Source organism: Heptranchias perlo, chromosome 8 (assembly GCF_035084215.1).
Source record: "Heptranchias perlo isolate sHepPer1 chromosome 8, sHepPer1.hap1, whole genome shotgun sequence".
NCBI classification, from domain to species: domain Eukaryota; kingdom Metazoa; phylum Chordata; class Chondrichthyes; order Hexanchiformes; family Hexanchidae; genus Heptranchias; species Heptranchias perlo.
Genome location: NC_090332.1, coordinates 28,147,514 through 28,165,907, shown reverse-complemented (window position 1 = coordinate 28,165,907; position 18,394 = coordinate 28,147,514). Strand labels below are relative to the sequence as shown.

The 18,394-nt window shown below is 44.7% G+C and overlaps 1 protein-coding gene across 1 annotated transcript in view; it reads left to right on the top strand.

Moving 5' to 3' along the window:
• Positions 1-18,394, top strand: part of kcnh1a (potassium voltage-gated channel, subfamily H (eag-related), member 1a) — a 254,487-nt gene that overhangs the window by 20,949 nt on the left and 215,144 nt on the right. The window contains exons 4-5 of the mRNA XM_067988318.1: positions 6,992-7,120; positions 12,550-12,668. Of these exons, the coding sequence (XP_067844419.1) occupies positions 6,992-7,120; positions 12,550-12,668 (248 nt within the window). The remainder of the gene's footprint in view (positions 1-6,991; positions 7,121-12,549; positions 12,669-18,394) is intronic.

Sequence of the window (18,394 nt, the reverse complement as noted above, 5' to 3'; positions counted from 1 at the left end):
AAATGACGTGCTGGGACCTGGATTATTTAAAGAGACATAACAACCATGGGTTTTGAGAGAGAATGGAGAAATCCATAAACATGAGGCAGCAGAGGATGAGGCCAGCACCCCGGTTCAGTGACTCTTCGTTGGAGTTGCTGTTAGCCGGTGTGAGGAGCAGGAGGCAAACATTGTACCCGGCAGAAAGGAGGAAGCGCCCTGCCTCTGTCACTAAGATGGCCTGGCTCGAGGTGACCAGCAGGAGCACTGTCTCAAGGACTTGGATGCAGTGCAGGAAGCATTTCAATGATTTAAACAGGTCAGGAAAAGTGAGTACAGTGACTGATTCACCTGCATTCTGTGGTGCACATTATTCCCCCCTCACACTCTGCCCTACGAAGCCTACTCCATCACATCACTCCTCACACCCACTTGAGGCTCAGTGTCAAGTTACCTTCACTTTCTGAGCAATTCCTCACCTCCCCATTTGTGCACCCACTGCTCCCACTCACCCCAATCCTGATGCAATGTGATGAATCTGTCTGATAGTCACCCTCTGATGCATCTGTTTCATTGTCAGCCTGACCAAGAGCAATGCATCCATCGGGTAACCCCGTCACCCTCACTCACTCACAAGTCTGCACTTTCTCCACTTGTAGGAGAAGAGAGCGCAAAATGTAAGGGAGAGGAATCAGACTGGGGGGTGGGGGGGCACCACAAATGGTTGCCCTGACAGAGGCGGAGGAGGAGGCCTTGGAGCTCAGCAGGATGCAGGAATGCCTGGCTGTTGGAGATGCCGAGACTAGCACCCCGCAAGTGTCTGATGAGTGAACTTTAATATCTCTTGCGCACAACATGAATTGATGTTATATCAGTGATTGACCTGTTGCACATCTTGGGATGCTCATTGCAATGATTCTTAATATTGCTGTGTGCTCTCTTCCAGGGCCTTCAAGGAGTGCTGATGCTGCAGACAACCTGGACAAGGGCGATTCCTCAGAGGAGGTCCATGCCTCTGAGGGCACACCGTCACACCATAGCAAGCCATGCACCAGTGCAGATACTCATACATCAGTGGGTCCTATTAGAGAGTTAGTTGGGTTCTCACCTGGTGATTCACCACTCACAATTGAGCACGAGCGGACAGTGGTGGCATGGGCAGCTGTGGAGAGTCCGCGTCAGTGGGCACACTCCTCTCCGAGCTCTGCTCAACTGGACGCAGATGCTGAACCCCGGGGGCCATCCTTGAGAAGGGGAATGATCGAGGTACAGATGCACCCTTGTGATGTACTGGAAGAAGTGCCACGCACACTCTTCACAATAGCGGAGAGGTTAGAGGAGTCCACCTCCAGCATTAGTGGACTGGTGGCACAGGTAAGTGCGGGAATGTCTGCGACGGAGACAATGGCTGCCTTCATTGAACTTCAAGTTGTTGACCGGAGGTCACCGGTTACGGTTACTGGCTTAGTACAAAGAGAAGAAGAGTCAATTCTCTCTTAACTCAAGTTGTTCTTGCCTGTGTGTGTCAGCAGCTGACGTCTCAGGTTACTTTCTGCAGCCCCTGGCCAACAAAGTACAACTCACAAAAGAGTCCATTCAGGCCCTGACAACAGCCGTGCAGACTCAGGGTGACCAACATTCTGCCGCCTTAAACAGGCAGACAGATACTTTAACATTGGTGTTACAAGGCATCACACATGTCCTCCAAGCTGTTGTCCAGCAGAGTGGTAGGAGTGATGTGGCCCTGACCCATGATGGCGAAAGAGGACATGGAAGTGGGGACTCCACTCAAAGCGTTCCTACGTCTCACCTGTTGCCCCCCCCCCCACTTACCAGTGCCCGACATGCTGCCTCCTCTCCTGAGTTTGCCCCTGCACAGGTGCAGGTGAAGCAGCCTTTAGTGGGGCTCTCATTGGCTCCAAAACCCAGAGGGCGTAGGTCGAGAGCATCTCAGGGACCTGAGCAACCTGCCACTTCTTCTGCTGAAGCCACAAGGGATGTACCACGTATAAACTGTAGGAAGAGGAAGGCGAAGGTATTGTGATCACCAAGGGTATGCACAAGGATGTCTGAATAAATGGCATGTTTTTCATTTCTCTTTGTTTTTTGTTACATTCACAATAAATGTCATTCTTGGCACCACCATTGCCGTGTCTTGTCCATTCTTGAGTCCCTTTCGTGAAAGCGCCCTTACACATGCCTCATCATGAATGTCAAGATTTGATGACACCCATTGGGCTCATTTACAATGGGTGTATATGTGGTTGTAGGATTGTTTTTTGCAAATGGAGTGGGGGGGGGGTGCTGGTGGTGGTGGTCATTCCAAGTGGTCTGAGTACTTCACTATCTTCACTTTGCAGATCTCCTTATCAGAATCTATCAAATATGAGTGACTCCCTGGTACCACAAGCAGCCAGGTGTGCGGCTGCTCTGCCGATGGGTTGCCCATCGTCCTCGTCCTCTTCCTGCTCCTCCTCCTCCTCCTGGTCTTCTTCAGTGTTAATGGCAGATGTGGGTGCTTCATGAGCGCATCATCCACCTGTAACCTTCTCTGTTGAGTGATGTGTAGGATGCAACACACGACTTATCCTACACACCCTCGCCGCTGAGTACTGAAGGGATCCCCCAATCGATCCAGGCACCTGAAGTGCATCTTGAGCATTCCTATGGCTTGTTCAGAGATAGACCTGGTGGTAATGTGACTGTAGTTGTACCACTGCTGTGCCTCGCTGGTGCGGTTTCTCACAGGTATCATGAGCCATATCTGCAGGGGGTATCCCTTGTCTCCAAGGAGCCAGCCCTTAAGTCTGTCTTCTGCGTGGAAGAGAGCCAGGATGTTGGATTCACACAAAATGAAGAAATCATGGCAACTGCCAGGGACATTGGCACACAAGTGCAGAAACCTCCTCCGGTGATTGCAAACCAGCTGCGCATTGATGGAGTGATATACCTTTCGGTTGATGAACACTCTTGGCTCATGTGCAGGTCCTTGGATAGCTAAGTGTGGGCAATCAATTTGCACCCTGTACCCATGGGAAGCCAGCCAGAGAGTGGAAACCTACTGCCTTCTCAGTCTGGCTGGTGTTGTCGATGGAGAAGTCGACGTAGTTGGATGCCCTGGCAAACAAGCCATCCGTGACTTGTTGTATACTGAGAGATCCTGGCGATGTCACCGGTGGTGCCCTGGAAGATCTGGAGGCGAAGAAATTGAGGGCAGTGGTGACTTTAAATGCAATGGCCAACTGTGGCCACTGGGCCCAGCTGGGAGCAGCTCTGCATGATGGAGCCTGCCGATGTCTGCGACTACCTGGAGGCTCAATCTGAGCCATCGTAGGCACTGCTCCTCAGAGAGGACCAGGAAGCTCGGCCTCTATCTGTAGACCCTCTCACGTGGGTAGTGCCTCCTGTGACCTGGGCCTCTCCATTGGTTCCCTCTTCTCTTTTTCAGGTCCTTGTGGCACACCTCTGCCTTGTGGACCTGCAACTCTCAAAACTGCACACCGTGCCTGCTGCGGATAGTGATGTGCCTCCTCCTCAGATGTACTGTAGAATAAATCCGTTGCGCCCCCCCATCTTGATGCTGTCAGGGGGTCCAAAATGTAGGTAAATATGTCTGAACACAAGAATTCTGAGTGTGAACCAAGAAATCTCAATATAAACACAAAGAACTCCCAGCCAAAGGTTTGTCTGAAAGAACTGATTGACCTTCTGCAAAAGCTCACATTTTCTTCACGAGTCAATCAAAGGTCCAAATGGGCACCGGCTGCAACTTTTCTCCGTTTCCATGGTGCCTTTTAAAGGCCACGGGAGGCACATTCAGAAGCAGTTAAAATGTCTTGGGTAGTTCAAACCACAAAAATTTAACATCCTTTAAGTACTTTAAGTACTTCAATTGACCCTTTAAATATCGTCCCATTGGCTTTAAGTGCCGGTGGGACTTCTGGGTTTCAGAAGCGCGTGCGTGATGCAGTGATTGTAGAAGAGTGAAGGATAGTGGGGGAAGGGAATCAGTGATTGCTGACAGTGTTGTAATTAATGAGGCTGTAAGTGGTGCAGACATGAGAAGAAAATATGAGAGAAGTCTTCTTACTTTAACAATTCTAGCCAGACCATTGAAATTTTTACAGCATTGTAGCCATGTTCTCGGTGCGATGCTCCTGGTATTTACATACTCAGCGATTTCTTCCCACTATCTATGACAAAGATGCCTGGAGGGCTTCCTGCCCCCTTGGGAGAAGAGGATATCCCTTCTACTCTCCACTGACTGCATCAAAGCCTCCAGTGCAGCACCGGAGAACCTTGGTGCCTGCTTGCTCCCTTCCTCAGTCATTTGTTCAACAACTTCTTCCTGTGTGTCTGCAGCTAGAATACACCTCCCCTTTAAGAGGTGCTGGCTGCCTTTAAGTGGAATCAGGATCGACAATATCTGCATCCCACGCCCCCCCCCCCCCCACCACTCTGATAGGTGTGCAGCAAGTAATTAGGTGCACGTCTGGATCATTAAAATCAGCAGGCAGCACGGATATTGTGTGCTACCTGCATGCACGTTAATTGGCACGGGCAGGTCACACCCTGCCTCCTGCGTGCCCATTTTTGGGCGTTAACAGATTTTGGCCGAAAAATTTTATGTCTGCGCACACTGCTTGTCTGCAACACTTGAATTCCTATTGTCATATTTTTTGGCACTCTTTTTGTGTCGACTTTTTCCCATTATACATTCAGAGGCGAAAGTTTGTCTTGCACCCAAAGTGGGCACAAAGTCAGCGGAGTAACGCCTCCATGTGCTGGTCCGTGCCAGCCTGAGGCCCCAGCTAAATTCGCCTGGTTTAAGTGCCACCAGCAAGCTGTGGGTAAACCTGTCCCATGCACTCATGCCGCAGTGCGCTCTCCTTTCCCAATATGGCAGGTGGCGTACTTCTAGCTGGAAATGTGTGCACTATCCCTGCTGCCTCCTTGGAGGCTTAGTAGGCTGGTTAGCGCCGAAAAATAGGCACAATGCTGCCTAAATTTATAAACCAGTAACTTCCAGCTTAAGAGTCAGTCGCAGCTTTTATTTTTAGTAAGTAATAATTAATGGAGTCCAAGATTTGTTTTTATGCAGTTGTGCAATTTTGAAAAGGTCATTTACATTGTCTTTGCTTTTTATTTTTAATATTCAAAGAAAAGTCTATTAGGAATGCATTCTGTTGAAGCACAACTATATTTTATGGAGTACACTTTTTGTCCATATCGTTCTGTGGTTTCCCAAAGTCCTGCCGGTCTGAAATCATGGCCCTTAATGTTTTAAACTGTTTCATGACAACTGATCGTGACAGGGTTGCACCCTTAAGTCCTCTCCTTTTTTTGCAACACCTATAACTGACTCATAATTTACCAATGGGGTTAATCCTTGCATAGCTATTCAGACCAGCTGGTTTTAGAAATATTTTAGCACCTGTGAAACCATGAACTGATGTCTCTGATTTACCGTTCACTCAGCTGATTCTTTTACTGCTCAGTATCTCTATTTTCTGCATGCTTCTTACAAATACGAGACTAGATCTTAGAACTGGTTCTAATTGGTTGTACTTAACAAAGCATGTGGATAACCTATTTTACAAGATACATAACAATTCCAGAACATGGTGATCTTAATTCCATACAATATACTAGCAACTTTAAAGAAATTTTAACCAATCGTCACTTTTCCTCAACAGATTAGTGTCAGGAAACTTGTTTGGTTTAATAAAAAGTGAATGTTATAAAACTGAATTAAAAATAGAAAATGCTGCAAATGAGAAAGAATATTGTTTTGACCGAATCCTTCATCAGAACTTGTTTTGTTCCGTTTACTCAACTTGCGTTTTCTTTTAATAACTTTGTCTTCTTTGTTACTGCTCTTGTTTCTTTCTAGCTCAAAAATAAATAAACCTTAATTTGTTTTTCCAAGCTGGTTTTCTTTTGTTCTTAGAATACATATTTAATGAAAACTGTTAATGTAGATTAGAACTCAGATGGATGTGCTTAGGCCATCTGTGGGACTTAATTTCCTTTGACACAGTAGTTAGCTCAATTAAAATAAATTGGTCAATGACTACATTAATGTAGCACAGAGAGGAATTTAATGGGAATGCATTAACCATCGATTTAAATAGAGTCTGCAGCACAGAAACAGGCCATTCAGCCCAACTGGTCTGTGCTAGCATTTATGCCTCCCTCTTCCCTGCTTCATCTAACCCTATCACCATACCCTTCTAATCTTTTCTCCCTCATGTACGTATCTAGCTTCCCTTAAATGCATCCATGTTATTTGCCTCAACTACTCCTTGTGGTAGCTTGTTCTACTTTCTTACCACTCTTTTGGGTAAAGAAGTTTCTCCTGAATTCCCTATTGGATTTAATAGTGACTATCTTTTATTTATGACTTCTAGTTTTGGACTCCCCCAAAAATGGAAACATTTTCTCTACATCTACCATATCATACCCTTTCATTATCTTAAAGACCTCTATCAGCTCATCCCTCAGCCTTCTCTTTTCTAGAGAAAAGAGCCCTAGCCTGTTCAGCCTTTCCTGATAAGTATATCCTCTCAGTTCTAGTATCATCCCTGTGAATCTTTTTGCACCTTCTCCAATGCCTCTATATCCTTTTTATAATATGGAGACTAGAACCGTGCACAGTACTCCAAGTGTGGTCTAACACACTGGTCTAACCAGTATGCTAAAAATAGTACATGGAGGAAATGAAACCCGTGTGTCCGGGAGTATATGTGCAGGTATCCTACACTTGCTTGTACCAATCTATTTCAAACACTTGGACACAAATCTTGTACATTAAAAATCACATTTTTATTTAACAGTTCAAATATTTTACATTAATAAATTCTGCATTTGCTTTCATATGGTCTAATTGACATAATTAGATTTAAGATTTCCTTATTAAAGGTTGCCCGCATTTTAAATAGTGTAAAGTATTTGGTACAAATGAAAAATATACTTGAAATCTTAAAATAAATACTGATTTTTTTTGTGATAGGAACACCAGTCTGGTTCTTCATGAAAATTGCTCCGATTCGAAATGAGCAAGACAAGGTGGTATTATTTCTTTGCACCTTCAGCGATATTACAGCTTTCAAACAACCCATTGAAGATGATTCATCCAAAGGTAACTGTTCTGGCCCTTTTCACTTTTGTAACAATCATGTTTCAGTTTAACATCACATCAACGTATAACTCTGAAAGTAGATAAATTCATATTTGTATGTTCCAGCATTTATTTTAGGCAATACAAGTGAAGATTGTGGCAATCTATTCCAATGGGTAAATTCCAATAAGTAAATTAATCATTTCATTTAATGCTCTTGATCAAAACCTTTTTGGTAATACTCTAGCCTAACATGGTAGAAATAAGGTAAAATGCTTTCAGTTGATAGCAAGTTTACACATTTTTAAAGTGATAAAACATTAAGGCCAATTGCATCTCCCATGCTCTCACAGAGAATTGGGTTTACAGTGTAATAGCCCTGTCTCTGATTTGTGTTCCTTTTAAGTCAATTGACATTCGAATAGACATCAAATGAAATTCAGTGGGGTAGAAATTCGTCTGGGGAGGTGATGCAAAGCAGGCGATAGTGAATCGGTTGCCCGTTTTACACTCCGTCTGTTTTACACTCGGCCCATTAAAATGAGCTGCTGATTCACAGTCACCTGTTTTACACTCTGTCCATTAAAACGAGCTGCCGATTCACTGTCACCCGTTTTACACTCTGCCCATTAAAACGAGCTGCCGATTCACTGTCACCTGTTTTACACTCTGCCCATTAAAATGAGCTGCCGATTCACTGTCACCTGTTTTACACTCGGCCCATTAAAACGAGCTGCTGATTCACTGTCACCTGTTTTACACTCTGTCCATTAAAACGAGCTGCTGATTCACTGTCACCTGTTTTACACTCTGCCCATTAAAACGAGCGGCCGATTCAGTCACCTGTTTTACACTCCGCCCATTAAAACGAGCTGCCGATTCATAGTCACCCAATTTACACTCTGCCCATTAAAACGAGCTGCCGATTCACTGTCACCTGTTTTACACTCTGCCCATTAAAACGAGCTGCCGATTCACAGTCACCCAATTTACACTCTGTCCTTTAAAACGAGCTGCTGATTCACAGTCACCCATTTTACACTCTGCCCATTAAAACGAGTTGCCGATTCACTGCCTCCTGTTTTGCACTGTCCATTAAAATGAGCTGCTGATTCACTGTCACCCATTTTACACTCTGTCCAATAAATAGAGCTGCTGATTCACTGTCACCCGTTTTACACTCTGTCCTTTAAAACGAGCTGCCGATTCACTGCCTCCTGTTTTGCACTCTGCCCATTAAAACGAGCTGCTGATTCACTGTCACCTGTTTTACACTCCGCCCATTAAAATGAGCTGCCAATTCATAGTCACCCAATTTACACTCCGCCCATTAAAATGAGCTGCCGATTCACTGTCACCCAATTTACACTCTGCCCATTAAAACGAGCTGCCGATTCACTGTCACCCGTTTTACACTCTGCCCATTAAAACGAGCTGCCGATTCACTGTCACCTGTTTTACACTCTGCCCATTAAAATGAGCTGCCGATTCACTGTCACCTGTTTTACACTCGGCCCATTAAAACGAGCTGCTGATTCACTGTCACCTGTTTTACACTCTGCCCATTAAAATGAGCTGCGATTCACTGTCACCTGTTTTACACTCTGCCCATTAAAACAAGCTGCCGATTCACTGTCACCTGTTTTACACTCTGCCCATTAAAATGAGCTGCCGATTCACTGTCACCTGTTTTACACTCTGTCCTTTAAAACGAGCGGCCGATTCAGTCACCTGTTTTACACTCCGCCCATTAAAATGAGCTGCCAATTCATAGTCACCCAATTTACACTCCGCCCATTAAAATGAGCTGCCGATTCACTGTCACCCAATTTACACTCTGCCCATTAAAACGAGCTGCCGATTCACTGTCACCCGTTTTACACTCTGCCCATTAAAACGAGCTGCCGATTCACTGTCACCTGTTTTACACTCTGCCCATTAAAATGAGCTGCCGATTCACTGTCACCTGTTTTACACTCGGCCCATTAAAACGAGCTGCTGATTCACTGTCACCTGTTTTACACTCTGCCCATTAAAATGAGCTGCGATTCACTGTCACCTGTTTTACACTCTGCCCATTAAAACAAGCTGCCGATTCACTGTCACCTGTTTTACACTCTGCCCATTAAAATGAGCTGCCGATTCACTGTCACCTGTTTTACACTCTGTCCTTTAAAACGAGCGGCCGATTCAGTCACCTGTTTTACACTCCGCCCATTAAAACGAGCTGCCGATTCATAGTCACCCAATTTACACTCTGCCCATTAAAACGAGCTGCCGATTCACTGTCACCTGTTTTACACTCTGCCCATTAAAACGAGCGGCCGATTCAGTCACCTGTTTTACACTCCGCCCATTAAAACGAGCTGCCGATTCATAGTCACCCAATTTACACTCTGCCCATTAAAACGAGCTGCCGATTCACTGTCACCTGTTTTACACTCTGCCCATTAAAACGAGCTGCCGATTCACAGTCACCCAATTTACACTCTGCCCATTAAAACGAGCTGCCGATTCACTGTCACCTGTTTTACACTCTGTCCTTTAAAACGAGCGGCCGATTCAGTCACCTGTTTTACACTCCGCCCATTAAAACGAGCTGCCGATTCATAGTCACCCAATTTACACTCTGCCCATTAAAACGAGCTGCCGATTCACAGTCACCCAATTTATACTCTGCCCATTAAAACGAGTTGCCGATTCACTGCCTCCTGTTTTACACTGTCCATTAAAACGAGCTGCTGATTCACTGTCACCCGTTTTACACTCTGCCCATTAAAACGAGCTGCCGATTCATAGTCACCCGTTCTACAATCTGCCCATTAAAACGAGCTGCCCATTCACTGTCACCCATTTTACACTCTGTCCAATAAATAGAGCTGCTGATTCACTGTCACCCGTTTTACACTCTGTCCTTTAAAACGAGCTGCCGATTCACTGCCTCCTGTTTTACACTCTGCCCATTAAAACGAGCTGCTGATTCACTGTCACCCGTTTTACACTCTGTCCTTTAAAATGAGCTGCCGATTCAGTCACCTGTTTTACACTCCGCCCATTAAAATGAGCTGCCGATTCAGTCACCTGTTTTACACTCCGCCCATTAAAATTAGCTGCCGATTCACTGTCACCCAATTTACACTCTGCCCATTAAAACGAGCTGCCGATTCACTGTCACCTGTTTTACACTCTGCCCATTAAAACGAGCTGCCGATTCACAGTCACCCAATTTATACTCTGCCCATTAAAACGAGTTGCTGATTCACTGCCTCCTGTTTTATACTGTCCATTAAAACGAGCTGCTGATTCACTGTCACCCGTTTTACACTCTGCCCATTAAAACGAGCTGCCGATTCATAGTCACCCGTTCTACAATCTGCCCATTAAAACGAGCTGCCCATTCACTGTCACCCATTTTACACTCTGTCCAATAAATAGAGCTGCTGATTCACTGTCACCCGTTTTACACTCTGTCCTTTAAAACGAGCTGCCGATTCACTGCCTCCTGTTTTACACTCTGCCCATTAAAACGAGCTGCTGATTCACTGTCACCCGTTTTACACTCTGTCCTTTAAAATGAGCTGCCGATTCAGTCACCTGTTTTACACTCCGCCCATTAAAATGAGCTGCCGATTCAGTCACCTGTTTTACACTCCGCCCATTAAAATGAGCTGCCGATTCACTGTCACCCAATTTACACTCTGCCCATTAAAACGAGCTGCCGATTCACTGTCACCTGTTTTACACTCTGCCCATTAAAACGAGCTGCCGATTCACTGCCTCCTGTTTTACACTCTGCCCATAAAAACGAGCTGCCGATTCACTGTCACCTGTTTTACACTCCGCCCATTAAAACGAGTTGCCGATTCACTGCCTCCTGTTTTACACTCCGCCCATTAAAACGAGCTGCTAATTCACAGTCACCCATTTTACACTCTGCCCATAAAAACGAGCTGCTGATTCACTGTCACCTGTTTTACACTCTGGCCAAGACAAATTTCTATCCCAATATATCTTTGAACGATCTCAAAATAATTTCCAGCTATCTGAAAGTAATTTCAATATTTCTAAATGTCTACTACTAAATGGATAATATATTTTTAGATATTGAGTCAAAAATAGTAGGGCAGGTTGCATAAACTTGGCTTGTATTCCCTGGAATTTAGAAAATTGAGGCGTGATCTAATGGAGATGTTTAAAATGATAAAGGGATTTGATAGGGTCGATACAGAGAAACTATTTCCTCTGGTGGGGGAATCAAGAACAAGGGGGCATAATCTTAAAATTAAAGCCAGGCCATTTAGGAGTAAAATCAGGAAGCATTTTTTCTCACAAAGGATATTGAAAAACTGGAACTCTCTTTCCAAGTACTGTGGATGCTGGGCCAATTGAAATTTTCAAGACTGAGATTGATAAATTTTTGTTAGATAAGGGTACTGAGGGATATGGATCAAAAGCAGGTAAATGGAGTTGAGGTACAGATCAGCCATGATCTAATTGAATGGCGGAACAAGCTCAAGGGGCTGAATGGCCTACTCCTGTTCCTATGTTCCTCTGTGCCGTAAGTATGAATTTATATAATTTCCCCAATATAGAAATAAGAATAATGGCAGATGAAATCTAATCAAGTGTAAAGTACTACACATAGGATGAAAAATTCAGCAACTTAAGCTCTCCATGAAAGGTTCCAATTAACTAATGGTGATGTTAAAATACACCCAGACGTATTTATAAAGAAAGAAAGACTTGCATTTATATAGCGCCTTTCAGGATCACAGGACGTCCCAAAGCGCTTTAATATATAGACTTATATAGACTTGGCACTCAATATCTCCAATCATTGCAGAGCAGCAATCAACAATCAAATAGAATGGTAAACTTAATGGCCAGAACAGTAGAGCACAAGTTAAGGACAGTTACGTTTAAAACGTACAATGCTTGAGGTCAGTGCATTCTGTAGAATTTTGCATCTATTAATTTAAAAAATCTTGTGGGTGGTGCTGACCTTTGTGGCAGATTTCCTAATAAAATTCTAGCATGTGAAATCTGGATGGAACAGAACTATTTTATTCTCACTTTCAAATCCAGTTCAAAACCTCTTCTAAAAACGAATGAAAAAAATGACAGGGAACAATGCCAAGACACAAATTGTAATTTTCCAATCATTTTTGTCTAATTCCATCTTTATTGTTTTATGTACAGCAGTTAAAGTAAGATCAGAAAAATATTTTCCATTTCTGACTTTCAGGGATAATAGAAATGAATGGTTCATTGTGATGGACTGGACAAATTTGTCCAAATGCAGTTTTTCTTGTTCCATATTTTCTTGTGATTTTATACTGGTTGGCAGATGCAACTATAGATGTTGATACTTCAACAGTATGCGAGTGTAACAGTTTGCTTGTTTTTTTTGTGGATGATGCAAGTTTTTAAACTGCTTGATGTGTTTATAGGCTGGGGTAAGTTTGCCCGTCTGACAAGAGCGCTCACAAGCAGCAGAGGTGTTCTGCAACAGCTCGCTCCAACTGTGCATAAAGGAGAAAGTGTTCACAAACACTCTCGGCTGGCTGAGGTGAGAATAAAACAAAATCAAATCAAATGAGTCAGAGATTTCACATATACATACGCATATGAGCATGCACCCCCACCCCACAAGAATAAATGTAATCTGGTGAAATGGACATACAGCCATTCTACAAACACACATCTGAAAAGCAAACCATTTGTTTATTTGTTCCAAGTTTGAAGCGTTCAACAAGTTATTCATTGCCATAATCTACATTTGCAATGTTAAGTCCTCGGCTTTGCCAGTAATTTTTCTGGCTGTGAGGTTTGACGATCAGCTAAAGGTCACTTTTCAGCAGAGAGTTATTGAAATGCAATCAGGAGCTGATTAACTGTTCATTCATCTCATTGTTCATTTGATCCTGTGCCTATATAACAACAGTCACTGCTTTTCAGAAGCAATTCATTATCTGTGAATTACTTTATATTTTGTACCTCAAAACGGTCAGGAAATGTGAAAATAATTATAAGGCAGATTATTTAGTATATCTGAATTTTGGTTTGCTGAGAAGGTCTTGTAATTAATAATTAAAATGGAATCAAATTCACCTTCACTAAAAAACAAATGTCATTTAAGATTGGTGCAATCCTGTGATGAAGATTGTAAGAGAACTGAAATGACAGTCATCCATCCAGACGTAAAGAAACTGATGAATATTATGCAAAATACAAATTTTATTTTGCTAATCACAGAACACTATTTCATTTAAAGAGAACTACTTCACAAAAAATAGAACGAATGGGTGTTTGACATTGGTTGTTATTAAATACTTATCCAGTGGTGTCTGGTCCTTTTGACTTACTGATATGATTCTTAGGTAATGCTTATAATTGGTTTCCATGGTAAAAATCCTGCTAAGACTTCAGAACTGCCATCCTCTTCAAATGCTGAGTGCTTTGAAGTCTTGGTTGTGAAGCTGGGTTAGTAATTACCAGCTATCTGAACTGAATAAGTACGTACCTTTGTCAACAAGATGAGTTATGTAATGCGGACTATACTTGCACTGAAAGGAATTTTGCTCTTTTAAATTTCTAATTTGAAGTGCTCCAATGCTATGAATTATTAAAGATGGAATGCACCTAGCGTCCTTGAATGCTTGCATAGTATTAACTTATAGCATTTATATCTTCTTAATGAGAAGTGGTTAATGTTTCTTTTTCATATGTTTCTAATGTGTGTCCCTTGATACTGACATTTTCTCGGACAAAAAATGTTAGAAAAATTTGAATTTACACTTGGCAATGTGGTCAGCATCATAGCTGTGGAACCCCAAATATCCCTGGCACTCAAGTTTGCTATCTTCAGTTTTATGAATTCTCAGCCAAGCTGTTCAATAGAGGTTACTCCACCTTTTGGACAGGTGAGAGTGGGAGAGGTTGCTGCCAGTGCCAACAGATGCAAAGCTATCTGAGGGCGTGTTGTGGAGCATTATTTTTGATGATTGTGGAGTAGCCTCCCACCTGAACTCCATCGAAGTAGCAAATCACCTGTGGTGCATAGAAAGTTTTATTAAGAAACATTGACGCCCTTATATCCAGCAGAGAAAAATCCTGACTGCTATGGATTTATCTGTGGAGATCTCCAGTGCTTGCACTAATGAAATGCATTGTATTCAAAATAAATGAAACCTACAAAAAGTTGGGGTTTTGTTTGTATCGAAAGCCACAAATGGGAGCCAAATCACACTTTTGGGGGTGGGGGGGGGGGGTGCAGAATGGAGGAGTTAACCTCCATTTCTGATCATGAATATGATATAACGCGGCTCGAGCATAAAGTTTGTCCGGCGGGCACTACGATATAATATTAGGCCTTTTAAACAAACATAATATTAAACAGTGTGTTCTGACATGGGCTCTCTTTGATACTTTTTATTCATGTCCAATGCAAAGGTCAGCTTTCACAGCCTAGTATGTGCTACCTATGAACCAAAACCTAACCTTGTGTGCAGAATAAGACACACAAGACCACTCCATCGTGGACAAAGCGTGGCGATGAACTATTAACATGTCGCACCAGGCACCTGCATGAAATTGTTCTCCACCTACCTCCACATGGTCTACTGTGATGAGCCTCCGGGTCCTTTTCTGTTCACACTACCCAGGTTCTCCTGGATTGCTGTAAACTGCGTGCCATTCTGTGGGTGACTCTGCTTTTTCGTACATCTGTGCTGTACGCGGAGTTATTGCAGTAGGTCTCTTGCCTATGGAGGTCTAAATCCTGACCTTATTCAGGTTGGTGAAACCTCTGCTTATATGCTTCAACATAGAAACATAGAAAATAGGAGCAGGAGTAGGCCATTCGGCCCTTTGAGCCTGCTCCGCCATTCAGTATGATCATGGCTGATCCTCTATCTCAATACCATATTCCCGCTCTCTCCCTCTCTTGATGCCTTTTGTATCTAGAAATCTATCTAGCTCCTTCTTAAATATATTCAGTGACTTGGCCTCCACAGCCTTCTGTGGTAGAGAATTCCACAGGTTCACCACCCTCTGAGTGAAGACATTTCTCCTCATCTCAGTCCTAAATGTCCTACCCTGTATCCTGAGACTGTGACCCCTCGTTCTGGACCCACAGCCAGGGGAAACATCCTCCCTACATCCAGTCTGTCTAGCTCTGTCAGAATTTTATATGTTTCAATGAGATCCCCTCTCATTCGTCTAAACTCGAGTGAATACAGGCCGAGTCGACCCAATCTCTCCTCATATGACAGTCCTGCCCTCCCAGGAATCAGTCTGGTGAACCTTCGCTGCACTCCCCCCATGGCAAGTATATCCGTTCTTAGATAAGGAGACCAAAACTGCACACAATACTCCAGGTGTGGTCTCACCAAGGCCCTGTATAACTGCAGTAAGACATCCTTGCTCTTATACTCAAATCCTCTTGCAATGAAGGCCAACATACCATTTGCCTTCCTAACTGCTTGCTGCACCTGCATGTTTGCTTTCTGTGACTGGTGTACAAGAACACCCAGGTCCCTTTGTGCATCAACATTCCCCAATCTATCACCATTTAAATAATACTCTGCCTTTCTGTTTTTCCATCTGAATTGAATAACTTCACATTTACCCACATTATACTGCATCTGCCATATATTTGCCCACTCACTCAACTTGTCTAAATCGCCTTGAACCCTCTTTGCATCCTCCTCACAACTCACGATCCCACCTAATTTTTTGTCGTCAGCAAACTTGGAAATATTACATTTGGTTCCCTCATCCAAATCATTGATATATATTGTGAATAGCTGGGGCCCAAGCACTGATACCTGCGGTACCCCACTAGTCACTGCCTGTCACCCCGAAAAAGAACCATTTATTCCTACTTCTGTTTCCTGTCTGTCAACCAATTTTCAATCCATGCCAGTATATTACCACCAATCCCATGTTCTTTAATTTTGCACACTAACCTCTTATGTGGGGCTTTATCAAAGGCCTTCTGAAAATCCAAATAAAGCACATTCACTGGTTCTTCCTTATCTATCCTACCAGTTACATCCTCAAAAAACTCCAGTAGGTTTGTCAAACATGATTTCCCTTTCATAAATCCATGTTGAATTTGTCTAATCCCATTGATATTTTCTAAATGTCCTGTTATCACATCCTTTATAATAGACTTTAGCATTTTCCCTACTACTGATGTTAGGCTAACCAGTCTGTAGTTTTCTGTTTTCTATCTCCCTCCTTTTTTAAATAGTGGGGTTACATTTGCCACCCTCCAATCTGCAGGAACTGTTCCATAACCTGTAGAATTTTGGAAGATGACAACTAATGCATCCATTGGGCTTGACATTGCCAGGGCTGCGGGTTTGCGGCGGGGGGGTGCTATTGGGCGCGTCGGTAACGCGCCCAGCGAAATCAGTCTGCCCCGCGTGCGATCACAGCCTAATTGGATCCACTTACCTGGTCTTCCGGGTTCCCCGCTGCTGATCTGCGCGTCGGGCAGACTGCGCATGCGCAGTAAGGTCTGTCAGCTGGAGGAGCTCTATTTAAAGGGGCAGTCCTCCACTGACAGATGCTGCAACAAATAGGAAAAATTACAGCATGGAGCAGCCCAGGGGGAAGGCTGCTCCCAGTTTAATGATGCCTCACTCCAGGTATCATTAGATGGGGTGAGGAGGAGGGGGAGGGCAGAGATCTTCCCCACCTGGCGGGCGGGAGGAAGCGGCCTGCCTCTGCCACCAGGAAGGCCTGGCTCGAGGTGGCAGAGGAGGTCACCTGCACCACCAACATATCGCCCACCTGCATACAGTGCAGGAGGCACTGCAATGACCTCAGTAGGTCAGCCAAAGTGAGTACACTTACTCATTCCCCTGCACTCCGTCTACCACATCACCGCCCCCACCTCACATCTCCTTCTGCACTGCCAACACTACTCTGTCACATCACCCCTCACACCCACTCAAACCTCATCCTCATCTTACCTGCACTTACTCACCTCGCCAGTACTCATCCCGCCACTACCACTCAACCCAATCCTCATACAATCTCATGGCTCTATCTCATACTCACCCTCTGATGCATCTCTTTCACGGTCAGCCTCACTCAACCTGCCACTACCTGTGCTGCAGCCACAGGGCATGCATCACATATGTGCAGTAGGCAGCGTAAGGCAAACATGTCGTGAGCATGAAGGGGATGCACAAGGGTGTTTGAGGGTTTGTCTTGGTTTTTACTGCTATTTAATTTCTGACCAACTCACATCACATATTATTTTGGCACCACTACTGCCACATCTTTGCGAATCTTGTCTGGTTTGTGCAATAATGCCCTTTCCTGAGGATCACAATGAAGACCCACACCTGATGCCACCCATTGTGTCACTGCAGAGTGGGTGTAGGTGTATTTGCAGGGCTCTTTTGTGCAGACGACTGAGAGACGTCGGCGATGTCCTGGTGGCACCCTGGAAGGATGCGGAGGAGAAGTTGTTGAGGGCAGTGGTGACGTTGACAGCGACAGGTAAGAAGATGGTGCTCGGGCCAGCCGGGAGCAGCTCGGCATGAAGGAGGCTGCAGATGTCCACGACTACATGTCGAGTGACTCTGAGCCTCCGTGTGCACTGCTGCTCAGAGAGGTCCAGGAAGCTGAGCCTTGGTCTGTGGACCCTGTGGCGAGGGTAGTGCCCCCTGCGACGCATCTCTCTCTGCGGTTGCCCTCCCTCCTGCTGTGCAGGTGGATGTGTCACAGCACTGTGTTGTGGAGCTCTACGTGTCAGAGGTGGACGGCGTGGCCGGCGAGGCTGGTGATGCTGTTCGCCCTCCGAGGAGGTCATGACTGCAGCTACGCCGGCCCCCATCCGGAAGATGTACATCTGAGGGGGTCCGCAAGGTAGGTACATGTGTCTGGACCCCGGGGTAAGTTGGTGCATTTGATTGTCAGGAGGAGGGTGGTGGAGGCCAAACTTTGTCCCAAGTGACAGAATGGCCTCCTGCAATGAGTGAGGGTCTCCCCCGCCCCCCCACCTGTCAAATGGACCTTTGGAGCTGCCACAGGCTGCAACACGTCCATTTCAACTGGGAGTGTTTCCCCCAGTACGGGAAACAGTCCCAGTTGTTTCTAAAATCCCACCCCTCCAGACATATTCCCTTAATCAGATCTGTTAATGACCTGAAATAGCAATGTAAATAGTCTTAAGTGGCACCCCGCTGGCTTTAATTGCCTGCGGGAGTCCCACATGCGGGGGCTGCACGCGCACGTCGGCGCGCCTGTGGGGAACCCGGAAGTGGGCGGGTTGGA